General features: G+C 51.4%; 2 protein-coding genes across 8 annotated transcripts; both read left to right on the top strand.

Annotated features, from left to right (window-relative positions):
* Positions 1-20: 20 nt before the first annotated feature.
* Positions 21-5,449, top strand: ARMC6 (armadillo repeat containing 6). 2 transcript variants are annotated; one of them, XM_052699791.1, is made up of 8 exons: positions 21-153; positions 739-866; positions 1,161-1,237; positions 1,521-2,091; positions 2,582-2,727; positions 3,243-3,374; positions 3,997-4,134; positions 4,734-5,449. In XM_052699791.1, the coding sequence occupies exons 2-8, from the start codon at positions 746-748 to the stop codon at positions 4,944-4,946; spliced, it is 1,398 nt and encodes a 465-aa protein (XP_052555751.1). In that variant the 5' UTR covers positions 21-153; positions 739-745; the 3' UTR covers positions 4,947-5,449. The 2 variants fall into 2 exon arrangements, with proteins under 2 accessions (XP_052555751.1, XP_052555750.1); XM_052699790.1 differs by lacking the exon at positions 21-153 and adding an exon at positions 386-403.
* Positions 5,450-6,977: 1,528 nt separating this feature from the next.
* Positions 6,978-23,837, top strand: SLC25A42 (solute carrier family 25 member 42). 6 transcript variants are annotated; one of them, XM_052699807.1, is made up of 8 exons: positions 6,978-7,070; positions 13,162-13,284; positions 14,658-14,782; positions 17,011-17,036; positions 17,778-17,944; positions 18,553-18,669; positions 19,153-19,304; positions 19,706-23,837. In XM_052699807.1, exons 2-8 carry the CDS (start codon positions 13,247-13,249, stop codon positions 20,029-20,031), a joined length of 951 nt encoding a protein of 316 aa, XP_052555767.1. In that variant the 5' UTR covers positions 6,978-7,070; positions 13,162-13,246; the 3' UTR covers positions 20,032-23,837. The 6 variants fall into 6 exon arrangements, with proteins under 6 accessions (XP_052555767.1, XP_052555764.1, XP_052555769.1 ...); XM_052699804.1 differs by having other exon boundaries at positions 6,984-7,070; positions 14,671-14,782; XM_052699806.1 differs by lacking the exon at positions 6,978-7,070 and adding an exon at positions 8,126-8,838 and having other exon boundaries at positions 14,680-14,782.
* The last annotated feature ends 1,592 nt before the right edge of the window (positions 23,838-25,429 follow it).

The raw sequence follows: 25,429 nt of genomic DNA, 5'->3' as shown, positions 1-25,429 counted from the left end.
GCGCCCCGCCGCGCTGCCGCAGCCGCCCCGCACGGCGATTTCCCAGCGGCCCCCGCGCTGCCCCCGCTCCCGCCCCCCTTTCCCACGCGTGCGCGGCGCAGGCGCAGCGCGAACGCAGCGCTGCTGAGGGACGGCGCGGAACTGACAGCGAAGGTGCGGACCGGGGCGGGCGGCGCGGGAGGGAACGAGGAGTGACAGAGCGGGAGCGTGGCGTCCTGCGCCCGCTGCGGCGCGACTGTTAGCTCCCCTCAGTGCGCCTGCGCAGAGCTCTGGACCCGATGCCGGAGCATGGCGGTAGCGTGCGCATGCGCACTCGGAGCACCCGGGAGCTTTTTCGCTCCACATTTCTTCGCCCTGCAGAGGTTGGCGTGACTTTTTTAACGCGTGCGTCCTCGAGTTGGAGGTGGGGTCGGCTGCATACGGCGGCCGAAGAGGGTCAGGATCAGCCCGCGGCCCTTTGTCAGGCGGGCGACGGGGAGCGGCGCGGCGGGTGCCGGGTGGGACTGGGGGCCGGGGGCTGGGGGCTCGAACAGAGCCTGAGCCGCGATCCGAGCCTTCTGCGGGGACAGAGCGAGCGGCTGAGCCGGCTTTGGGGCCGGCCGCCCCGCATCGCAGCGTTGAGGCTCGGAAATCTTCGCCCGTTTGCCTTTAGCCGTTAAAAAGCCCCACGCGTTTTCGGCGTCGAGCGTTTCTGCATTGAGGAAAAACGGCACCACCCGTTTGCGGCTTTTCCCCCAGCGCTGCCATGGGCTCCAAACACATCGCCCAGGAAACGTTCGATGAGGCCGTACAGGAAAACATCGCGGAGTTCGAGATGGATCCCGAGGAGGCCGTGAGGGAGGCGGTGCAGCAGTTCGAGTCCCAAGGTACCGCATGGCCAGCGGGGGGGCGAAGCCTTTGTAAAGCGGGGCACGGAAGCCTGGTTTTGTGGAGGGGCTATGGCTGAAAAACGGCTCTTAGTCAAACTGCAGAACGCGGCTTGATGAACAAAATGGAGATTTTTTGCTGCTCCTAATTGGTGTTTATTTAGGGTGAGATCTCCTGGTGACAAATCTTTGATGTTTTCTGCACTGATCTGCATTACAGCCAGCTTCTCTTTGCTCTCTGCTTGCTTAAGCTCCCGTAATTAACGTTCTTCTTATTTCTCTTTTTCCTTTTAGGTGTTGATTTAAGCAATATTATCAAAGCTGTGCGGCAGCCGGCCTCTGAGAATGGGCAAAAGCATGAAGTTCTGCTGGTAAGGCTGCAACTCTGTGCTGTCTTCTGGATGTGAGGTTAACTGCTCATTGAAGCAACAGAAGCAACAGACTGAGGATCATGAAGCATAACTTCTCCTTCTGTATGGAGTTCCTCCATGGGTTTTATGCAGACAAAACACTGCTCTTTAAGCCAGCTGTTTCTTAGCTTTGTCCAATTAATTTAAATACTCAAATGTGTTAATTTATAATAATGACCAAAATAAACCGCTCTTGCTCCTATACACCTCGGATTGAAAAATAAATCTCATTTTCTTTTTTCAGACTTTAGATTCCCTTGGGAGATGTGTTGCTGACTCTGATCTCGCTGAAATGGCTGAGCAGCTGGTGGTCTTCACTGACCAGTGCAAAGAACAGCTGGCTTTCCGTTACCTGGCAGGACAGAATGGTGCCTATCCTGTGGTATTCTCTGCCTGCCAGTTGGCCTCAGGAGACAGGAATTTAATGCTGAAAGCCTTTAATACTCTGTCTGCCATGTTGGACGGGCAGCCAGATCTACTTGACTCCGCCGGCCAGGATCTGCTGCTACAAACTCTGAGAGAATATAAGGAGGATGCTGAAATGACGCTGGCTGGGATCCGATGCATTCGGCACGCCTGTCTGAAACACGAGCAGAACAGGCAGGACTTTGTGAAGGGTGGCGTTCTGCCGCTGCTGACCGGAGCCATCGTCCTGCACGGGGACAGCGCTGACGTCGTCCGAACGGCCTCGTCTGCTCTCAGGATCATGACGTTTGATGATGACATCCGTGTGCCCTTTGGCCATGCTCATGATCACGCCAAGATGATCGTGTTGGAAAATGATGGCTTACGAGTTCTCATCGAAGCTGCAAAAGGTAAAATTCGCCCTGCGACTGTTGGTCCTAATTTTGAATCCTCTGTGCTTTCTTATCCTAAAACTGTGCTTCGTAACTTCAGGCTCCACAGCGATATTTTGGAAATTTGGTACTTAAGTGGTCTGACTCCTTTGGAGTTTGCCCCAAGAAAGAAATACAGCGAATGCTCTGGAGGCTATTGGCAGGACCGGGGTGACAGTTACAGAGCTGTCTGTCAGTCTGTCTAGGAAGTACTTCACAGCCCAGTGCAGGACTACAGACACAGCGTCCTTGCTGAGGTGCTGCATTCTGCCAAGGAAAGATACTCTCCCTGTCTAGACACAGAGCAAGCAAAATGCCATCTGTGATAATCTGTTCTAAGTGGGAATTAGCTGCTTCCTCGGGTGCTGTGTTGTTTTTTGTTTGTTTGTTCTTCAAATGGAGAAAAGCACAACTCCTTGAATCTGCTCGCAGGCCTCCTGGCTCATACTCCTTCATCTCTCCTTCACAGCGTTCACAGATAACTGCAGTGTTCTCAGTGAACTGTGTGCCACCCTTTCTCGCCTCTCTGTCAGGAATGAATTCTGCCAAGAAATTGTGGACCTTGGGGGCTTAAATTTTATGGTCTCTCTCCTGGCTGACAGCATTGATCATCCAGTGAGTAATACAGAATGTATTTGGGGGGCTGAAAATAATGCAGCAGTTTCGATTTTTCAAATCCTGGCTTTGAGTGGGTCTTAACACATAATTTTAGATCCATTTAGTGTTGAAACCCAAGTGTTGATCCCATTTACCTCTATTTAAAGCTTCACATGCAATGTTGTTCTGTATGTGCTCTGTCATTTAATAATGGTGTAATTGAACCCCATGCTTGTGGTTATTTCTTCTGTCCTCCCCAGTCTAAAAGCAGAGTTCTGCTTGGTCCCAGACAAGCTGAGCTTCTGGTTTTCTACCATTCAACTAGAAGAGGTTCAAGAGGATTGACTGATTCTATAAATGTCTTTGGAAACCTTTTGTACAGAAGAAAGCATACCTGACATCTGAACTGCTGAGGAGTTTGTAGCTGGGCATTAAAACTGAGTGGAGCTGCTGGGGGATGTTGTAGGCGACTCAAAACACTGCAAGATTTTTCCTGCTGCTTTCTAAGCTGTTCTTTTCCTTGGTGAACGCAGGATGTGGTGAAGCAGGTGCTGAGTGCCATCCGAGCCATTGCAGGAAATGATGATGTGAAAGATGCCATAGTTACTGCTGGTGGAACCGACCTGATTGTGCTCGCCATAAGCCATCACCTTGCCAACCCTCAGGTATGCAGCTAATTGCTTGATGATGGTCTCCCACAGAGGCTGGGAGCAGAGGGCTTTGGGCTGTGTAATGCAGGGGTCTTGTCATTATATCATGTCATATATATATCATTATGTCATTTATATAGCAATCCACAGCTCTGCTCTGACTTGTGGTAAACAGCTCTGCTGAGAGCAGATGCTCCCTATGTATGCATGTGAAATGATTGCACTTTTGTAACCTGAACAGTGCACTGAACCTTTAACATACCTGTGATATGGAGTGGGTAAGTGCATGCTTTGCCATACATCTGTGTAAATGTAAAGGCTCATATCGACTGTGCTGTACTTTTTTCTCATCCATGAATCAGGCTGGTATCAGAGTAGATACAGTGTTTTATACCTCCAGGTCTGCAGGTCAGCCCCTACTGAAGTTATGTCAAATCTGTTGTAAATTACCATATGAAACTCACTTTACATCTCAGAGAAGCACGATGTTTCAGGAAGAAACTAAAGACTGCTATTATGAATAGTATTATTTATTAAACAAGTCCCCAGGCAGGAAAAGAGAACTCTGGACTCTTTGAAATGTTCTTTTGTCAAAGCAGCATTTCTAGGCAGTGAGTGCTTGCTCTTTGTCTTGTAGATCTGTGAGCAGGGTTGTGCAGCACTGTGCGTGTTGGCGCTGCGCAAACCTGAGAACTGTAACGTCATCATGGAAGGTGGAGGGGCACTGGCAGCTCTTCAGGCTATGAAAGCACACCCACGAGAAGTGGCTGTACAGGTATTTGCCTCTTGATTATTCAGTCAAGATTGGTGTTGTTTGTGTTCACTGCTTCGTTGGCGACAGCTACAAAGTGTTGAGCTGCTTAGGAGATAGGGGGTCCTGCATATAAATGGTACAACTAGACCTGCCATCCTGATGTGATCAGAGCAAAACTTAGTTTGAGTTTCAAATCCACATCAACTGAGATTCAGGTGGCTGCAGAACGCCGTGCTTCAACTGAAGGCATTACTTCTGTTACCCTCAAAAAGAGCAGGGAAAGGGAGGCTTTGTCAGAGCCACCCTGTAGGAAATACTGTGAAAGAGCAGCTCAAGCTTCTGCAGGAACATGACAGGAAAAAGCATACATGGGAGTGAAAAGGTGGGTCCATTGTCAAAGAAACATTATGTCTTAGTGTTATTTTAGAAGTACTTGGTGTTGTCTGAGTGCTGTTGGAACATCAGCAACTTTCTTACTGGTGGTCTTTTATAAACATTGTAAAACAGCAACCGTACTTTTTCTATGAGTTTCATTCTTCTAGAAAGCAGTTTGTTGCTGTCTGTAGCATCTCACATTTGCTTGCCCAGGTGCTAATCTCTCCCATTTACCTCTCTCTCAGAAACAGGCCTGCATGCTGATCCGCAACCTGGTTTCCCGGAGCCGAGACTATTCCCAGCCCATCTTAGAGATGGGAGCTGAGGACCTGATAACAGAAGCTCGTGCGACGCACAAGGACTGCGATGATGTGGCCAAAGCTGCACTGCGAGACCTGGGCTGCAAAGTGGAGCTCAGAGAGCTGTGGACAGGCCAGAAGGGGAGCCTGGCACAGTGAATCATCCATCTCCTGAGCAACACAGCTTAAAGGCATCTTATGTACGTGAAGTCTAAGGGGAGAAACAAAGTGGCATGGATTAATTTGCTGTTACAACTGGACTGGAATATCTGAAGCAAATGCCTGGCTTGTGAGGCTGCAGTGAAGTTTTTTTTGGGGGGAGATGCAGCTGGAATGGCTTTGTGCATTCACAGGCTGCAAATCAGCTCTGTATAGTAATCATTCCTTGAATCATGTAGCGCCTGAAGATGATCTGCTTCCCCCCCACATTATGTGTGTTACTTGTGTACAGGAGAGAGCTGTTCCCGTGTGCTCTGCAGTAAGAGCCAAGGAGGATATTGATGTGTGCTATGGCAACTTGCTCTGGTTGTTTTGTCTGCCCTGTGCTGATGGAAGCCAGCAGCCTGCTCTGCTAATGGGATGGATGAGGAGGAATCCCATAATTCGTGAATGTGTTCTGTCCTGTTGTGCTGTTCTACTAACTTATTTTACTGCTCACCATATTCTGTGTTGCTTCTTTGTTTTGGATTTTCAGCCGACGTAACATTTTAACAAAATCAAGTGAGGATTCTGAATAGTGTGGCCTAAAACAACATGCTTTAGGACATTGCTATTTGCTTCCAGGAGGAAAAACCCTGTTCTGTTCCAGTAAGATGAGCAAGTCAGGGACTGGGGGTGAGGATGGTGATGTCAAAGCAGGAACAATCCGGCAGTGGTGGCACACAGCAGGAAGCTGTGCTGGGGAGCCCACACTTTGGTTCTCTCTTAGCAGAGCAGTGCTTTCCAGAATCCTGAGAGCTGTAATTGTAACGAAGAGGCTGAGCACCTCTTGGTCTGAAATCAGCTGTGGACTTTGGAGCATTACAGAGGTGAAGCATACAGAAAGCTTCCCCAGTCACTGCTGAAGGCCTTTGTGCCTCCAGCCAGTGGTTCCTGTGACTCACTGTGCTGTGCTGGCTGCTGATAGGACCTTCCTGTGCACTGCTGCTGTATGTGAATGTTTTCTAGTGTGATACTTCTCATAGAAGTGTTGATTCCACAAAACACTTAAAAAAATTGCAAGGGTGGTTGGTTCTTCATAGAGCCACCTTGGAGATGGGAAAAGAAAGATGGCAGGAATGCCTCAGTGCTGAATTTGTAAGTAAGCCCTGCTGCAGCTCTGCGTTATCAGCAGGCAGCAGAGGCAGGTTCTTCAGAGGCCACGAATGCTAACTAATCCCACGTTTGTGGGAGAGGCCGCCTGGCTCTCCCTTCTCCCTGTTGTGCTAAGTGTGGTGTGTCTGTGTGTTCCCCGCCCCTGTAGCCCTGATATTCTGCGGAAGGGGCCCCACTGCCATGGGGCAGAGCAGGAGGAAGATCTGCAGAGGAGACCCCGAGGTCCTGAGTGCCCCGTGTTGGGACTGATGGTGCTGAGCAGCGTCTCGGCCAGCCCTGCTCCAGGCGGGGTTCCATAGAAATGGGAAGGCTGGTCTTTGTTTTCCGTCTATTTTAGCCTCAACTGGGGCACTGGGAAGGGACAGATCGGGGTGAAAGGGCTGTGGGGCAAAGCCCTGCGGGGTCACGGCTGCAGGCCGAGTGTGGCATGCTGCCACGGGGGCACGTGGGCGGCGTATGGGCCGTCTATGAGCCGTCTATGAGCTGCTGCACCCGGGGACAGCCGGACGGAGCGCCGCGCGCTGCCCCAGAGGTCGCTATAACCGAGCGTGACACGCGGCGCGCTGCCATGTGCGACACGGAGGCTGCGCACGGTACCCGCCACGCGGGACGCGGCTCAGGGCCGTCGCACAGCCCGCGGGGTGCCAGCAGCGCTGCGCGGCGTCCTGCGCGCATCGTGCGCGGGATCTGCGCGTTCCATCGCCGCGCAGCGCCTGGCGCACCCCGCCTCTCCCGGGCGCTCCGACGCAGCCCGCCCCCTCCCGCCGCTCATTGGCTGCCGCTCCCGCCCCTCTGCCGCCGCTCGGCCACTCAACGCGCGCGGCACCGCCCGCGCCCCTCGCTCCGGGGCTGCGATTGGTCGCCCTGCACCGAAAGACCCGCCTCCGCAGGCGCTGCGGGGGAGGGGGAGGCCTGGCGGCCGGGAGGCGACGGCGGTGCGGCGGCGCCGAGCGGAGCGGAGCCGAGCCGGTGAGTGCGGGCCGCTGGGTGCGGCGCGGCTCCGGGAGAACGTCAGCGTCGCGTCGGGTCCGAGGGCTCGGCGGACGCTCACGGAGGCGGGTGACATCGCCGCGGCCTCGCGCGGGGTCAGCGCTCCGTTCGCTCCTCGGCCGCGCTGCGGGAGGGGCCGCGCAAGGACGGCGCAGCTCGGCCCGGTTCGGTGGAGAGCGGCGGGCTGCGGGCCGGCCCTGAACCCTGCGCGTCCCTTTGCTCGGCCGTTGCCGTCTGTCCCCGCCGATCCCGTCCCTGTGCTCTCTGTCCTCGCCCACCTCCGTCACCCGTTCCTCCCCATCCCTTCCCCTGCGCTCCCCGCCGTTCCCTGCCCGCCCATCCCTCGCCGTCCCCACCCGTCCCCCCGTGCCGCTCCGGTCCCCCCGCTCCTCTCTGTTCCATCCCGCACCTCCGGCTCAAAGCCGCTCTCAATCTCCCGATGCGCGCTTTGATGCAAACTGTGCTCGTTCTGTTTCCTAAGTTGGACGTGAGGACGACGCGAGCGTGCTTTGCTGCGCTGTGCGGACACCCGGGGGACGCGGAGGGCGTTAAACACGGAGGTCTCTTTCCAACTTCTGCTTTTATCTCTCTCCAGCCTGAGCCCAAACTTACAGTGCAGGGCTGGCTTTTCCTCTTTACCTTCCAACGTCCAAATGGAAGAAGTGTCTCATGTTGTGTTTAAGACGCACGGTGAGCTCTGCAAGTGCTCGTGCAGAGTTGCTGAGTGCCGTTCTGTTCTCTCTGCTGCCCTCTCGGTGCCCCTGGCCGGGCGTTCGGAGGGGTCCGGGATGGCTGTTTGCTGACTGCCACCTTCCTGCTGGCGGCTCATTGAGCTAATTGCACACAGAGGGTTTGGAGCGTGCTGTCACTTGGCTCCGGTCACTGATTGGAGAATGGTTTGTGGACATTGTGCTTTTTCACCATGCTTTTTTTAATGTGCTGTGATGCGTTTGGAGCGTTCTGAAAACGTTCTGGTTTCCAAGTGGCTCCAGTTTGGAAAAGGCTGTGTGTGTTCAGGAGCAGGGGTACCAGCAGGCTGATGCAGGGACACCAACCTCATCTGGGTGAAATAATGGGATATTTGAGTGTCCCAAACCCCAGGGCTGCATTCTGAGCATCTTCCCACTCCAGCACAGCCATGGGCTCTCAGCAGTTGGTTTTGTTTCCCTGGTTATTGAGTAGGAAGCTGTGAATGTTGTCTCAAAGAGAGCAGCTGTGTATGGGGCTGGGGTCTGTCCAGGCTGTTGCATTTCAGGAGCTTTCCGGCCCCAGCGGCTGCTTCAGTTTCTGGCAGAGGACTTTCAGCCCTTGACAGCACCGTGGGATGAGCCAGGAGCTGCAGCCATTGCTTTTTGTTGACCTGCAGCTGCAGTTTGTGCATTGAGTCAGGCAGTCCCAGCAGAACGTGTGCCAGGGTGTGTTTTGTGCAGAGGTCACCTGGAATGTAAGATGAGCAGCAGTGCAGCCGTGAGTGTGCTCACTTGGTGGAGCAGATGGGTTCCATACAGGTCAGACAGGTTTCCTCTTAGGAAGAAGCTCAGGAACCAGAAATAACTTTCTGCTGGTGACTTTGCTCCCAACCGTATGAAGCTGCATTGAGGTTTACACCGATGCCACTGGTTGCCACAGCAGTGTTCTTTCACCAAGAGTGACACAGAGATATTCCTGCTGTCTTATGAAAGAAGATGACTTCTTGTATGGAAAGCTGAACTGCAACGTGAGCAGCTTGCTCCAGCTGACAACGTAGGTGAGTGTTGGTGATCTTTGCTCTCCAGAGAGGCATCAGATTTGCTCCTCCTCGCTGTGTCTGTGCTGTGGGTGGGTTGGTGCTGCTGGGCTGCAGGACTGCACTGAGCTCTCAGGTGCTCACACTGTGTGCAAGCAGGGCCTGCAGCAGCACTGTGGGAAATGGTACCCACCTGTGGCTTCTTCTTAGACTTTGAGTTTGTTCTTTTTTTCGCAGTGGGATTTTAGCAAGGAGATGATAATGATTGGTTGTTTTGTTGAAATGGTTCTGGGCAAAGATCGCTCCTGTTTGACCAGGGGTTGTTCATGTTTCCACCTATCTCTGCTTGAACTGGAAGGCTTTGGCCGTGCTGGGGTCGTCCCTCAGGGCTGTCTGTGCCTGTTTTGCTGTTTTCTGCTTGCTGCCTCTGAAGGAGGAGGTCTGTGACAAACTCAGACTCAGCAGCTCTCTGCCATTCCATCCCCTTCAGGTGCTTTGTTCCCCTTCAGACAAAGTTGTCTTGCAGATACAAACAGTTCTTCAGCTCTTGGCTGTGGAAGGCACAGCTGAGGTGTTCCCAGGAGCAGGCAGGTAACTGAAAACCAGCAAAGAGTTTGGATCCTTCTCCTCCATCCATTTATCTGAGTTGTGGCTGGGGGACGGAAGCAGGAGAAGCATTTATTTTGTTCTTTGCAAAGAAGCCCCCCCAAAAAAAACTAAATGATTCCAGGTACCATCATTTAGTGAGTCTTCTAATTAGGTTGTCAGCGGGTCTTCCAAATTGTGCTGACAGCTTCTGTACAGACTTTTAAAGGGAAAACACAACGGGCTGCTCCTAGCTCGTGTTTTGGGATCGGATCTGAAAGCACCCGGAAGATGAATGTGACTGATGGGAGCTGAGCCTGCAGGGCATCGCTGGGTTTGATTTTTAATGGCTTAATCAAACTGGAAGGCAATGAGGGACCTCGGGGGATCGCCCAGCGGAGCTCATCCCCCTCCTCCTGTGATTTTTCTGAGATGCTTTTGCTCCAAGGGTGAATTTGAGGCGGCGGTGATTGCGGTGCAGCTCTGCCTCTGTCAGCCTCAATTGCTCAGTTTAACAACTGAAGGGAACCTAATGCAGCAGCTTCCCGGGGCGCTGCTTCACTCCAGCCTGCCTAGGAAAGCGGGTGAGAGTTTTTGCCGGAGCTCTCTGAGCTTTCTTTTTTTCCCTACTTGAACTCTACGCTTTTATTGGTGATGCGGAGACGTAAATGGTGCAATAAAGGAAAAAAGAAAAAGAAAAAAGAAAAATCCGGAAGTGGGTAGCTGCTAATTAATGAAGGAAGCTGATGGGTCCGAATGGAGTCGTGTGCGGGTGACTTCACCTGCATGGAACCCAGCAGGGCTTTGATTTATAGGGAGCTGGGCGTCCCATAGCGGGGCAGTGGGGGAGCAGTGGGTGCATCCCGGAGAGCAGCTCTGTTGGCAATGGGTGCTGCTGGTGGTGGCTGCTTGCTTTGCTGTATTCCTGCTGGCTGGCTGGCATGTGGGAGCAGTTGTGCTTTCTGACAGGTTGGGATTCTATCAGGAGCATCAGACAAATGTGGATTTTGGTGCTGATGTGTCTCTGGGCCGGGTGCCAGGCTTTGCTGCTTTCTGGCTGCGTTGTGATGTGAAGCTGCAATGTCTGGGGCTGAAGGTGGTGAAGATGCTTTGCTGTAATCAGGGCTGTTCAGGTGTGGCAGAATGGCAGCACTGGGCTGTCGGTGGGGTGGGCAGCAGGATTCCCTCCTGTGCCAGCTGTGCCATTAGTGCCAGCCCCAGCCTTTTTCTGGGCTGGACTGATGTCAAACCAAACTCCTAAATAAGGCTTAATTGTGGAATATGGGAATGGATACCAATCTGAGTCTTTTCTTTGGCGATGAAGAATCTTTGCCGTGCTCTGATTGCTGCGCTGGGTGCTGGCCCTGGGCTCTGCTGTAACAGCACTGCGGGTGTTACTCATTAAACCTCTTTAACTTTTGAACTCCTGTTCAGCAGTTCTCCTTTCTGATGATCCTGCGAGGGGACGGGGCAGCTCTGCTGAGGGGTCCTCTGTGGATCTGCAGTGAGGGTTTGTGTAACAGCAGCAGAAATAATGCAGCAATGTGTTACAAAAAGCAAATCTCAGCTGCAGCCTTGCTTTTTTTCTTCTTGTTCCCCGTGGCTTTGGAAACGCGAGCGATAAATGTGTGAGGGCTGGATGGAGAGTGAGGGCTGAAAGCATGTCCAGCTGCTCTGTATTGAGTTTCTGTGGATTGCTTAATAAAGAGACTGATGCTCATCTGTGTACATGTGTGTGTATGCATGCCAGATAATGGCTGCTTCCTAATGGCTGAGCCCTCCAAACTTGGGCTGAAACTGAAAAGCAAAGCTTTATTTTCTGTCTGTGCTGTGTGTCATCACTTGTAACAACACAGAACTTGGTAACTCCCAGAAGTCAGAATCCAACCCACCTCCAAAACAAGGCACTGCTGCATTGCTTTGCAGGGAGCAAATGGGACTGCAAGGAATAGATGCTGCTTGTGCATTTAAGGCTCCACAAATGTAGGGCTTGCATATATGTGGACAGGTGCTGTAGGATCAGGCACTGAAAGTAGAGGGGAAAACAGCTCTGAATAGCATCAAAGACAAGATGGTTGAGCAAACAGAGATCGCCTTCACATGTGTGCATCTTCCAAAATAGATCCAAGCTTAATAATAGCAGTTTAGGATTAGAGGTTTCCTTTCAGTCATCTTTCTCAATCATCCTTCAGAGTCCCGTTTTAAAGCAGTTGCACGTTGCATTCCGAAGCTCTTCAGCACGAGTTCTATTTCGGTGGGTTTATTTTTGGTAGAGATCAATCTGATATTGTGACCTACATTTCTCCTGGGGATAATATCAGCCCAGGAGCTCTCCCTGCTCTGCTGAAGGGCGCTGCTTTGCAGTTCCAGCTCTGTCAGACGAGAAGGAGCTAACGGCAGGTAGTAATTAGAAGCAATCAGCAGGCTGCAGTCGTCAGAACGACTCCATGAGGAACCACCTCCACCATATGGGGATATCTGTGCACGTGGTCTGATGGGACCAGACCTCCACAACAGAACTTCCCCAGTGCCAACGTTGCTGCTGCTGGGGTCGTGCTTTGGGCTCTCTTTCATTGCAGAGTGGAGTTATTTGAGCAGTTATTTGAGCTCCTCTTTTGGAAGACACCCCCAGGAGCTGTGAGCACGCGGTGTCTGCATGGAGCTCCTGCAAATGGTGTCAGTGTGAAGGACAGCGTGAGTGTGGGCTGCATGCAGCTCCATCACCACAAATTGGTCATGCACCAATACAGCCAAGGCTGAGCCTTCTCTGGCTCTGTGTTAACATCTCTGCTGCAGCCAAGGGGGTTTTGAGAGTGAAGTCTGGCACTAATTTATGAGAGCGATGCAAGGGGAAGAAAAAAAAACCAACAGATCAGCAAGTCTGAAAGGTGCTGACAAGCATTTAATGGCTAGAGGTTGTTAAAAAGGAGGAGAAATAAAAGGTGGCATTTTGCAGTAAGCAAGCTGTTGTGCCTCAGGTTTCCCAGGTATGGGATGGGGCAGAGATGAAGCAACTTGCTGCAGGATGCCGAGGAGCAGCTGGGGAATCCAGGTTTCCCAAGCTCACATTCCTCGAATGGAAGCTGTGGAAAAATGGCTGTTGGAGCAATCTTGTTGCTCAGAGAGCAGATCTTTGTAGCTACACCCCATCTGTGAAGCAGTGCTGAGCTCGGAGGGCCATCTTTCACTGCAGCTGTGCAGGAAGGGAGCCCTGCAGCCAGCAACGTGCTGTGCTCAGCATGCTGCTGTAATGTCATCCATGCAGCACTGAGGGCACGTGTGGGGCACTGGAGCTGTCTGTCCCTTAGAATAACCCCCAGTGCCTTTGGGGATGTACTGCTAGGGGTATTTATTTCCATTTTCCAGAACTGGGTTTTAAATTTCTGTACATCTTTTCTAGTATCTGAGTGATGCAGAGCAATTGAAATGAGTGGCAAGCTGAATGTTCGCTGTAAGCAATGGAAGAGAACAGAACAGGGTCGATTGCTTCACCCTTAGAAATCATGCATTTGGTTTTGGACCTTGCATCTGAGTTCCTTGGGAGAGAAAAGAATGAATATGGTCAACAACACAGTTCTAGGTAGCACCAGAGCATTCCCCCTGCCCCATCCCTGCCGTACACGCACTTCCATCTCCAAGGATGGACTCCTGGAAGCTTGGGGTTGGAGCTGGCCCTTCCCTTCCCTTCCAGCTATTTTATGACCTGAGTATTTGCTACCACTGATGCTAATGCTTATTTTGTTCTTGTTTTCCATTCAGGAGCCGGAGCCCTTCTGCCCACTTGGAAGTGCAACTGGTATGGGTAATGGTGTGAGAGAAGGTCAAGTGGATTTCAAAGGGCAGGATGTGGAGCCAACTGCATCAGCTCATCTTCCAGCAGAGGTACGAGCCAGAGCTTGGGGGCAGTGTGCCGTGGGGTGAACCAAGAGCTGAGTGATTGCAGGGGGAGCATCTCAGTGGGATTTGGGACATCCAAGCCATGTAATGTGTAACTGCACTTTGAGGATGGCTGAGCAGCTCCAGCCCTTGGGCTGACGGGCAAGCAGGGCTGTGCTCCTCGTTCAGGGTTGTGTCTTATTACATGGGAGCTGGCAGAGCTGGGAGCAGAGCCAGGAGGGCTGCTCTCAGTGCTCTCAGTGCTCCTGCTGCTGTCACGGACTCCCGTTAGGAAAACCAGAGGGGAAGGTGCTGCTGACCCTTGCTCTGCTTTAGCTCAGGGTTTCTGCTCGCGTGGAATGACTTTGCTGGAGGACCGGAGCCAAAACTCGGTCTGAAGTTCTCACAGCGCTGCCTGCGCGTGTGGCACCGGATCAGCAGGGATTGATTCCCTTCCATTTTCCCCTCTGCGTGTTTTTGTAGTAAGAAATTAATGTTTTAGCTGGGAAACGTGCTGGTTGGGAGGGGAGAGGCGTTAACTCCTCCACGAAAACACAAAGCATATCAGAAGTTAACATTCTTAAGCCTCGATTTGACTTGTCTCTCAGCCCATAACCTTCACGGTGTTGGATTTCAAGTCATTTACTCGCTTTCTGCCCATGTGTTACGAGAAGATAGCTGCTTTATAAATATGAGCTGTGGCAGGAATGTCAATAACAGAAACACTTCCATTCCATTTATCATAGCGGGAAGCCTGCAGTGTTTTATTCCTGAGATCCTGGGGACAAAGTGGGTTTGTGTGTTGGTGCAAGGGCAAGAGAGCAATGCACCTTTGTGCCTGGTTCAGTCATAAGCAGTGACATGGCCTGTAGAAATCTGAGCAGGGGAAATGCAGCACACGTAAGAGAGAACCTTGGAACTTTGTGTTTTGCAGACCTATCTAATCTTTGCTCGTGGTGATTTGGCCAGGAATTTATTGCACTTGGAATTTACATTTTATTCCCTGTTTTGAAGGGAATGTTCACATTTCCAAAACACCCACACTGATTTTTAGCTGTCTCAAGAGAATCAAAAGCATTCTTATTATGTTAGCAGGTAGGGAACGTTTCTACATTGGGCTGAAAGGGACAGAGAAGTCCTTGCAAACAACCCGACAAAACAATTTAGAGTGATACAGCATTGAGATTCTGCACTGAAATGTGAGCGTGTGATTGGGTTGCTGTATTGTGGAGCTTATGTTTGCTAATGGGACAGATTGCAGGATAAAGGGGATGCTCACACCTGAGTTTGGTTCATCCACGTCCCTGGGTGGGAGGAAATGCTGTAGCAAAGGTAAAATGTTGCAACTCCTCTTCAGGATTAACTGTCACACTGAGCAGTGCTTTGTTCCAGGGTATCCAGGAGCAGAAGAAAGTGCTTAACTCCCTGATGTCCGGTGCACTGGCTGGTGCTGTTGCCAAAACTGCAGTAGCTCCACTGGATAGGACAAAAATCATGTTTCAGGGTAAGTCCTGCTGGCTTTTGCAAGCCACTCTGACATTATTGCTACCAGAAGCCAAACCAGCTCCAAACGCATCCAGCCAGAATGTCCCCCAACCTGAAAGGAGTGGGTGGGATGTGACAGAGCAGTGACAGTGCCACAAAGCCACAGCGCATCGAGTCTGAAAACCTATTGTTTGGTTTTTGGTGGGATTATTGCAGATGTCAGTCAGCTGTTCATCTGGACGGTCTGGGTCCAGGTCTCGTGGTAGTCAGCAAGAGCTTTGCTATTTCAGTGCAGTGCAGGTTCAGTGTGCTGCATGCACTGCTGGCTGGGGACAGTTGGCTGCAGCTTGTGAGTTCCATGCTATAAGGGACGGTGCAGAGCAGCTGGGCAGTGGAAGAGCTGCATTCGAAGGGATGAGTGATAGCACTTCAGATTTCTGTGCTTCAATTTGGAGAAACAAAGTGAAGGGAAAGGGAGTGAGGTTAGGTAGTGGAAACGGGAGGAGGTGACGGAGCTGCTTGCTGGAGGCCAGGCAGTGCCTGCTCACATGTGCACCATTTTCTAATAAGTTGTGTTTTATTCCAGCTGGATGTGGCTGGAGTCGAGATTGATTATGAAAAGTGTCTACAGGATGCAGTGAAGCTGGCATACCTAGCTTTGTATTGCAAAATGCTTTTTGGAACTCTCCAACTTAGTGTGTAACCGATGATGACACGCAGCTAATTGGAATAGAAGCAGCTTGTACATGGAGTGGGGTTTGGGGTCCAGCCCCACCATGGGCTCCTCCCAGATCCCCCATTTAAGCATGAGAGCCTCCAGCTGTGTTCATTGCCCCGATGGGAAGGGCACAGCCAGTTGGTAGAATAAACATTTGGTGAGGCCGAGAGTTTTAAATCCAGTTGACATCCCAGATTAAATGAATTGGGCAGGTTTACTGTAATCCCTGGACGAGATTTAATTTCAAATTGACTTTCATTTGACGTGACTTCCAATCTTGGCGTGGCAGGGATATAGATGAGGGAGGTGAGGCTGCAGGGAGCTCAGCCTGGGCTGCGTCTGTGAGCGCTGGGGACGTGCTGTGCTTTCCCAGCAGAATGAGCACTGCGGTTCATCTGAGGTTGGGATGTCAGGATCAGAGGTGAGATGGGAGCTGCCGAATTGGGATGAGTCATCAGCTGTCCGTATAAATCACAATTAACACATCCAGCCCTGCGTGTTGTGCGGGGCCTGTTTGGTTTGGCCCATTAAACTTGCTGCAGAGGATATAACTAAAAGCTGCCCGTTCTGCCCAATTTCTTATCCAATGGGTGTCCCGCTCTCTTGCTGTGCTGGAGGCCTCCACCACGGCCCCGTTCCCTTCCTGTGAGCAGGGAAAGCATCTGGGGGTCATGTAAATGTGGGAGGCTGTCCTTTGATCCGAGGACTGAATTCCCATGGGCGTGGGGAAGAGGTTTCTTTTCCATTGCAGAGTCAGCTTGGAGCGGTTATCGGAGCGGTTTTAGTTATTAAAAAAAAAAAGGCAAAAAAAAGAAGCTTTGAATTACATAAAGGAGCAACGCAGTGAAAATGTATTTGCATGTGATTGTTTGACACACTTGAGAGGTTACAAGTCTCAAAGGAGTTTGAAAGAAACTGCAACAGAGACTTAATTGGAACCACGTTTCATTAGCGTTGCTGTCCGGGTTTTCGCCTGGGTTTCCTTCCTGCTGCAGGGATGTTACAAAGCAGAGCTGCTGCCTGCCAAATAAAGCTGGCTTCCCCAGGCCTCCCGTGTTACATACTTAAAGAGATGCTGTCAATTTGAATGGATGCAAGAAAAGAAGCAGAGTGTTTGTCTGAGTTTTGTGAGGATGAAACCATCGTAGCGTGGAGCTCCGCTAACAGCACTGCGCCGGGCGGCGGTTTGGCATTAGGCTGCAACCTGTGTGTGCAAATGTGCTGCTCAAATCCGTGCTTGGCTCCTGCCCCTCTTTAATTGCTGTTGTGATTTGCTTTTTTTAGCCCTTTAAATTAAGAAGTGACAAATGGAGCGATTTTGCAACAGCAGATGGAGAAATGAACTCCTGCTCTGCTGCTGGTGAGCGCTCACCTTGGGGCAGCCTTTGTTGCTTACAGAGAATCACCATTTTTTTTGTTTCTTGCATTAATTCTTCTGCTTTTACTCGTATTTCTCAGCTAAAATGCAGCTGTGGTTTCTTTGATCCATCTAAGTGTACTGAGACCTAACGCTCGCTTTTTCTTTCTAGTGTCTTCAAAAAGATTTTCTGCCAAGGTGAGGTGATGTGTCTGTCTCCTGTTCTCCAAAATGTTTGAGTAATGGTAGTAATGTCACCTTTTGTTTGTTTGTGGCTTACCTGGGTTTCGTGAGCAGCACTCGTAGTGAAAGAGCACAGAGGGAAGGATTGGAAATAGTATTGATAGCACCTTGCTGATGTTTTTGCCCCTTGCCAGGCATGCAGGAGACCCGATCCTCATTCTGTAGGTCCTACCTGTGATGTGGCAGGAGATGTGACTGAGCTTTTCCCTTTTCCTCCTGTGGTTGCTTCTTTCCCCCCGGAGCTGTTTCAGGATGCATAGGAAATGTGAACGGGGACGCTGATCCCTCTCGTGGCATGCTGGATGTTCTCCTGCATGTGCATTACAGCTATTCCGTGCGTGCTGTGCTAATATGTATAATCCAAATGCTTCTGTCTTATACTAAGAAGATTAATTTGGGCTGTAAAAAACATCAGTCCAGCTCTGTGCCTTCCCCTCAGAGAGCAAACAAAGATGTAAAGCTCTGTTTTCCCAGCTCCTGCTGTTTTTGCTCTAACGTATGTGAATCAGTCTCCCTAGAGAAGAGGTTTCAGTTGTCTCATTTTGGAGCCAGGCTGTAACAGCTGACATCGGCTCACTGGGGCAGGGGGCAGGGAGGCTTTGGAGGGGTTAAGCTATAGGGCCACCTTTTCCCCTTCTATTGTTTGGACTCCTCTTATCATGATGTCCCGTCTGACCTTTGCTCTGTTGCCTGCAGGAAGCCTACAGGCTGATTTATCACACCTACCTCAACGAGGGCTTCTGGAGCCTCTGGCGGGGGAACTCGGCCACCATGGTGCGCGTGATCCCTTACGCTGCCATTCAGTTCTGTGCACACGAGGAGTACAAGCAGCTCCTGGGGAGCTACTACGGCTTCCAGGGAAAGTAAGATGCAGCTTGGCTTTGATCCTTGCGGAGGAGGACGGGGCGTTTTGTGGGTCGCAGGGAAGGAGCACGATTCTCTGCTTTCTGCAGGCCTGCTGGGCTGAAAGCTCTCAGTGCAGGGTTGTGCCAGCCCCTCCTGCAATGGCTTTGCAGAGCAGTGTGCTGAGAGGGCTGGGTCTGTAGTCCTGCACAGAGGTGGACTCTGTTTTCTAGAGGCGTGAGCAAGAAGTGGCCTAGATGTTGAGTTAATGCTTCCCTATGCTGAGAGTGGGCAGACAAAGCAAAGAGCGTTTCTTTGCAGGAGAAGCAACGAGGCCCAGCCTTCTGCTGCTAGCTGAGCCCTTCCTATGTGCTTGCAGCCCGAGCCTCTTGCTCTTGGGCACGCAGTGTCTGAGACAGCCCAGGTCAGGCGTGCTGTCCTCAGTGTCCTCTGAGACCTCAGTTTGGAATTGCTGTGGCAAACCACAGCTGCTCCAACTTGTACCCAGCCAGCTCTCTGAAGTACAGACAGGGAAGGGATTCAGTAGCTGGTAGAGTCCTGCTGAAAAGCCACCCCGCATTACCATCTCCAGGTGATCTGTTTGGTTTCTTCTCTCACCTTACTTTAGAGCGCTGACACCCTTTCCTCGATTCATTGCTGGCTCTCTGGCAGGCACAACGGCTGCCATGTTAACCTACCCCTTGGATATGGTCCGTGCTCGAATGGCTGTCACGCCGAAGGAGATGTAAGTGCCTAATGAAAGCAAGTACCACCACCACGAACAAACACAGAGCTTTCTTTTAAGGTCAGATGGTTTTATTCTCATTTTCTGGGTCACTTCTTGCTCGGAGCCTTTGGTGTAATAAACGTTGTTACTGCGTGGGTCTGAGCACTGATGAAATGCCCAGAGCCCTGCTTAGTCCTGGGACTGGAAGGAGATGGATGCACAAAAACCTTCCCAGAAAAACCTGCTTGCTGGGAGGCCGTCAGGCAAAGTGCCTCAGGGAGACCGAACAGACAGGACAGCATATTGCAGTGGGGCTGGAGGAGAGCTGGGGACTGGCTTCTCCACTTGCAGATAGGTTTCTGAAATCTTTTCTGAGCTGTCTGATGAGCTCAGAACCAAATTAATTAATTGTTGATCCTTCAGAAAGCTCTATTGGAAACATTGCCCGGATGTGCAGGCACTAACTAGCGCAGATTTGCTTTTCCTGTGTCTGCATGCTAGGTACAGCAATATTGTTCATGTCTTCATCCGAATATCCCGAGAGGAAGGATTGAAAACACTGTATAGGGGATTTACACCAACCATCCTTGGAGTGATTCCGTATGCCGGGCTTAGCTTTTTCACCTATGAGACACTGAAGAAACTGCATGCAGGTAATGGATCCTTTGTTTTTTTTGGCTTTAGAATGGAATGGTGAAGGTTTGGGGCCAATTTCAGGTGTTTGAATTCCGTGGTGCAAGTCCTCTTCCTGGCCTTGAAGCCAATTGTGAAGTTCTGTGCTCGTGGAAGGTGCCCTGCGCCTCCCTTTCCCCATCCCCAGACTTTGAAGAGGGCGAGCTGCAGGAGAGCAGCATCCATTTCCATCTTTTGCCTTCCTGCAAACCCCGAGTGCAGAGGGGACGTGGTTGCTTCCCAAGTCAGCTAACATCCAAATTGGAAACAAGATCCCGGGAGCCCTGGCCCTCGGTCCTCTCCTTGGCTCTTGGCCCACTTGACCTCAGTCACACGGTTGTGCCAAGCAGCTTTCCACACTCTGCTGCTTTCTCTTTCCCAGATCACAGTGGGAAATCGCAGCCATCCCCTCCGGAGCGGCTTTTGTTCGGTGCCTGTGCAGGTTTGATCGGCCAGTCGGCATCTTACCCCCTGGATGTGGTTCGCAGGCGAATGCAGACGGCGGGGGTGATGGGACACACGTACAGCTCCATCCTTCTCACCATGCAGGAGATTATAAGAGAAGAGGGACTAATCCGTGGTTTGTACAAAGGACTCAGCATGAATTGGGTCAAAGGTCCGATTGCAGTGGGAATAAGCTTCACAACCTTTGACCTGACGCAGATCCTTCTCCGTAAATTACAGCACAGCACTAATGTTGAAAGGTAGTAGCTTAATCCCCACAGCCCTCGCTGGAGAAAAGTACGACACGTGTAGAAAGAGCAATGCTAGCGTTCCCTCGCTCTGCACGTGCTCTCCCGCAGCTGAGAGCTTACCTTTCTTGTTTGTTTGTTCCTTTCGTGCTGTTGTTTGGTTTTCTTTTTTTTAATGAGCCTCTGCGTCGTTTTGAAACCTCAACCTGCAACTAACCCTCCCCTAAACGAAATCCTTTCCGCCGCTCCGCAGAACGGCGTCCTCTCCAGGAGCTGCCTCATCCTCCTGCTTTGTCCTTTGATGCTGGGAGTGGAGCCTCTCAAACAAACAACAGTGCTGCTGCGCTCCACGTCTGCTCTCTGGGCAGATGGAGCGGGGATGAGAGAGAGAGAGAGAGGGGACTCGGTGCTGTTGGAATGAACTCCTGAATGTGGGAAGTCAGCACGGTCCTGGGAGGCGGTTCTTACTGTGCGCTGCTGGAGGCAATCTGCCAAGTGCAATATTCCAGTTAATCTGTCAGGAATTCCACGTTCCTCTGACCTGTGAGCGCCGAGTTCTGTAAAACAGGACGCAGCAGGATTTCACAGGTCCGGGTCACTTCTTTTCTTCTGGAAGCTGTGTGTGAGCTCTGGCTGGAAGAGCTGCCCGTTTGCAGATGTTGTTTTTCCTTTCTGGGTTGAGTTGCATGAAATCTCCCTTGCGTGCAGCGTTCCCCTGAGATTACCAAAGACTGTAGGCAGCAGGGGAGGAAAGTTCTGAGCAGTTTTGTAAATCAGATTCTCATGTTTGCTGTCAGTGTCATTGATGGGGGCTGTGCCTGGGATCACAGACTGGATTGGATCAAACTGCAGCAGTGCTTTCAGGCCGTCAGAACCCTTCCGTTGCCGTCACGGTCTTAAAGGCAGCTGTTCTCCAAGGGATTTGGCTGTAGTGCCCTAGGCAAGAAGAGAAACTGTTACATACTGAAATTTTCAGCAGTTATGTCCTTCAGTATTACTGTTGCTGCTTTATGCACGTTGCAGGAACAAACGTCTCAGAGATGCACACGTGATGCAGGCTGAGCTGCTCCCAAAGGCTGGTTTTGTCTGGTGGCCCTGCTTCCCAACAGCTGCTGTCCTTTGGTGCCTGCTGTGTTCTTAATGCACACCTAACCCCACTTGCTTTCAGTCCTTGAGTTCCTCTGGACCGTGTCCTCAGGAGAACGGGCTCCTCAGGACTTATGTCTAGTGCCAATCATTTCCAGTTGCAATTTGAAAATGAATGATAGAGTACCTTTCATTGTTTCTATTTCAAGTCAGGCTTCGGAGAAATGGAGATCTGAGGGTGGCTTTGTCTTATGTTCTGTTCCTGTATTAAATTTGGAGTGCAAGAGGTCACAGCGAGCTTTAGAGTTCTCTGGGAATCCCATTCCACAAGCCAAGATGAAAAATCCCTTCCCAGCTGATACTACCCATGTAGAGGGGAGATAACATATAAAAGAAAAAATAAGGCATAATCTAAAGGCTGTCCTTCTCTGGTGTATATATTTTAGTCACTGTAGTTTGACCCTCGTGTCACAGCTTTATTAATGGGAATGGAGGTAATTGCACAACTGGTAGAAATAGCTTTTTCCTTTCTTTTGTCTTTGCACTTGTTCTTCGGAGCATAACTCGCTTCTAATGCCAAATATTTCCCTAGGAACTGAGCACTTGTGCTTCCATTTGGTGGACGTGGTGGGCAGCCTCCTGCAGTTTAGTGTGTGTGTTGGTGCCAGAAGACGGGGATCGATCCCACTGTAATGCTCGTGGATGGGCAGGGTGTGAACCTCAGAGATTTCTGCCTCTGAGCCCACCAGCGATGATTTCCGTTGTGAAACTTGACTGCAGTCACCATCTCACCTTGTAACTAAACGTTAGGTGTCTCCGTAAGAGTCGTTAGAGATGACAGCCATGAGTTCTCTGTCTTTTCACTCCCTTGATAATGGAAGACGATCAGCCGTTTTCTTCACTGGGTGAAACGTTCAGTCCTTTGCAAGAGCTCTGATTTCTTTTCTCCAATGGAGAAGCCAATTACTTCTGCTCTTGCTTCGGTCTCGCTTGGCCTGGTGAGGAGGTGCTGGGGCATCTCAGCAGGAGCGAGGCGCAGACCAGCAATGAAGAGTGTAAGCAGTGGCTGTTGTAGGTGTGTGCTTGCATATCCCGCCATATAGACAACCTGCACTGAGTTCTGCTCAGCTTGGAGGCTGCTGGTTCGGAGCGCAGTCCTTTGCACAGGTGACTTCTGTAGTGACAGCAGAGGATGCTGAGCTGTGCCTTCTGAGCTCGGGCAGGCTCCTGTGCTCTGCACTGTGGTAGGTGGTTGGGGCAGATGCTGCAGTTCTTGTCTTATGAGGCAGGGCACCTCCTGCCGTGCTGGGTGTGCAGCTGGAGTGTTGGTGAATGGAAATCCTATGGAGGGGGGGGTTTGTGGCACCTCACAGCCTGGCTGGTGCCTGAGGGCTGAGCTGAGGATGGAGACCTGAAGCACAGCCTGGCTTGGAAGTGCTGAGCTGAGGGAAGCTGTTCCTTCATTAGCAGCTACACCTGATTTTAATTCAGTGAGCTGTCAGCCAAACACATTTCTCCAAGTTCTGCAGACTGAGAGCTTATTCAGAGAGAGATCTGAGTTCAGTCTGTAATTGTTTTGGTGCTTTTATTTCTTGGGCGAGAGAATAACTGTGTCACTGCTGTGGGCTGTTTTGAATAGCTCTTTCTTTTTCCTTGGTTTGAATGTACGAGAGGAGAAACGGAGTGTTCTCTTCCCTTCTCTTAATCTTTGTGTGAATTGCGATACGTTCCAGGTCTCTGTGCTGCCCGGAATGAATGCCTGAGGAGCTCTGGGCACACATTGGGAAGGGGAGGTGCCAGCCAAGAGCCATTCCTTCAGCTCTGAGAGAGAAAAGCCTAACAGGAATATCCTCCGGTTCTTCTTTTCTTTAAAACTAATTTACTACCCCACGTTCAATTCCTTGCTTTAATTTTCAAGCCATGAATCTTACTTCTCTCGAATGCATTACTGCCAAACGTTCACCTGTGCTTTTATTATTATTTTCCTCGTCTTTTCTTCCCGCTTCTGCACCTTTAGTTCTGCACTTGCACTTCGAGAAAATCAGGTCCAGTGAAATGCATCTAGAGTGACAAAACTGGAGCTTTGGTAGTGATCCCCGAAACAGTCCTGCTCATGGGCAAGGAGAGTTCTGCACGGGGCAGGAAGGGAAAGGCGTGAGGTAAAGGGGCAGAAGGTTTGGGGAAGGTTCTTGGGTTCCTTGCCCAGCCTCACGCCTTTCCTTGGCTCATTGCAAGGTGCTGCTGCTCACCAGCTCCTCTTTGGGCACCTCCACGCAGTGCTGCGCTCTGTGCAAGCAATGTGGGAAGAGCTGATGCTGCAGGCAAAGATAGCAGGGGCATGAAGTCACTGAAAGGCATAGGATGAGCATTATCCAGCCCTTTTCTGCTGGGCTGGTGCAGAGGAGGAGGTCTGGAGCTGTGCTGCACGACAGCCTTTGCTATGGCAGGGCTGGTGCTTCCCACTGCTCTGCACGCCGTGTGGTGGATGCAGGGTGTCCCAGCACTGCTTGCTGCCTGTGTGGTCTATGCATATATTAACACAAACACTGTTAACTGCCTTTTGTCCAGACGTGTCCTCACCATCAGTGTGTGTGCGTGCGTCAATTTCTGACTGCTTTTCTTGGATCTGGAATTCTATTTTATTGCAGTGAAGACACTTTGGTATATAATGTTTATATATTTTAAGATTTGTGCCAAGAGAGGATGTATATTTAATAAAAAATTTAATTGACTTTGCAGGCTGTGAAGGGCCCTTTCTGTTGCACTTTGCGCATCGTCACAAGAGAGAAGCGTGGCACGTTGGGTGGATTTACTGATGGACTGAACGTGGTGATGTCAGGGCTGGGGCTGCACGTCCTCCTCGTGCTTCTGCCACATCTCTGTGCCCGCAGCTCCCACCTGAACGCCACAGAAGATGGGGAAGAGCAGCTCAGCAACTGCCTCAAAGCATCGTGGCTCTTCTCCCAGCAGTGCCCATCCCCAGCGCTGCAGAGTGGGATGGGGATGGGTGTGCAGTGGCAGCAGGTGGCACTGTCGGCTTAGCCATGGCCCGGTGGCTTCCCCCAAGTTGGGGTCCCCCCGCTCTGCTCAGTCCTGCTCAGCTCTTGGGGTTTTCGGTGCTTTCAGCTGCCTTTCAGGCCTCGTGTGGCTGTAGGGTGGTGGTGCTTTGCTGTCTCTGCTCCTTGCTGGGCAGTGGGGATGGATCCAGCCCTGTATAGCAATCCTCTGCACTCCCTGCTACATCCCCAGGGAAACTGGCCACCACGGGCTGCAAAATGTGCACCAATCCTTGCAGGAAGCCTGAGGCAGAGCTGAACAACAGCCCTCATATCCACCTTCCCTGCAGCCGCTGCTTCGATCCTGCAATTGAAGGTTGGCATCTCCTCCTCTGCTTAATTGGGGTTTGGGGTTTGCTTCCCCATCCATGTTTGTGGTGCTGAGCACAGAACGAACTGGGGGTCAGCAATGCTCAGTAAGGGTGGCAACGGGATCCCACTTGGGGTGGGAGCGAGGGGATCCCAGGTGAGATGGGAGCAGGGTTTGCTGCTTTCCTCCCTGCCCTGGGGCACAAAGGAGGACCTCCAGGAACTCGTTGGCAGCTGGAGGTAGGTGTGCACCATGGCAATAGGGGCGATGTAAGGCCAACCCCAGGTCACAGCAGGGCATCCTGGTGCCAGCAGAGCCTCTGCAGCACAAAGCTGCTCGGTCCCAGCTGCTCCTCTCTGCTGAGAGCCCTTTGTGGAGCAGAGCCCAGTCTGTACCGTCACCCAAATAAAGCAAAGATACAAGGAGGGAAATAATTCTAGGGAGAGAAAGATGGGGGGCTCTCTCATTTTATTTGATGTGGCCCAATTTCATTGCTGGTGGATCTGTCTCCTGCTCTTGGCGAGTCTATCAGTCATTGTCCCTGCCTGAGAGGGTCACGTCTGGGCAGATCTCTGGGGAGGAACTGTCTGCATGTCTGACTGCAGCACAACCCCAGGCCTTAGCAACCCTCCTCCTGCTGCCAGCCTTCCCTGAGCTCAGCCTCCGGCTGCTTCCTGCACATGCTTCAGGAAAATTAGATAAATGAGCCATCAAGGCAGTTGGGCTGGCTCTTAATGGGACAAGCCTCTTTGCATCCCGGCCCTAGGGGAATCTCCCTCCTTGCACCTTTCCCTGCTCCTTGGTGACAGTGCTGCTGGAGCTCAATTTCTCTTTGCCTTCTGCTCATCCAGGGTGTTGTTCTGGGCTCAGGTTTTCCCATCCCTTTGCAAGAGGGGAATTTCCCCTTTATTTTTCTGCTGTTTGGATACTGCTGGAGGAAGGCTGTCTGGATTAGCTCTGTT

Source organism: Tympanuchus pallidicinctus, unplaced genomic scaffold (assembly GCF_026119805.1).
Source record: "Tympanuchus pallidicinctus isolate F22 unplaced genomic scaffold, pur_lepc_1.0 scaffold38, whole genome shotgun sequence".
In the NCBI taxonomy this organism is placed as follows: Eukaryota; Metazoa; Chordata; class Aves; order Galliformes; family Phasianidae; genus Tympanuchus; species Tympanuchus pallidicinctus.
Note: the sequence above shows the minus strand (reverse complement) of the source record. Positions and strands in the feature narration are given on the sequence as shown.

Coding starts and splice junctions, on each gene's coding strand:
- SLC25A42 (XM_052699804.1), top strand. CDS start 13,201: ATGGGTAATGGTGTGAGAGAAGGTCAAGTGGATTTCAAAGGGCAGGAT. Junction 13,285..14,670: donor CAGCTCATCTTCCAGCAGAG/GTACGAGCCAGA, acceptor GCTTTGTTCCAG/GGTATCCAGGAGCAGAAGAA. Junction 19,305..19,705: donor ACTGAAGAAACTGCATGCAG/GTAATGGATCCT, acceptor TCTCTTTCCCAG/ATCACAGTGGGAAATCGCAG.
- ARMC6 (XM_052699791.1), top strand. CDS start 746: ATGGGCTCCAAACACATCGCCCAGGAAACGTTCGATGAGGCCGTACAG. Junction 867..1,160: donor GCAGCAGTTCGAGTCCCAAG/GTACCGCATGGC, acceptor TTTTCCTTTTAG/GTGTTGATTTAAGCAATATT. Junction 2,728..3,242: donor CTGACAGCATTGATCATCCA/GTGAGTAATACA, acceptor TGGTGAACGCAG/GATGTGGTGAAGCAGGTGCT.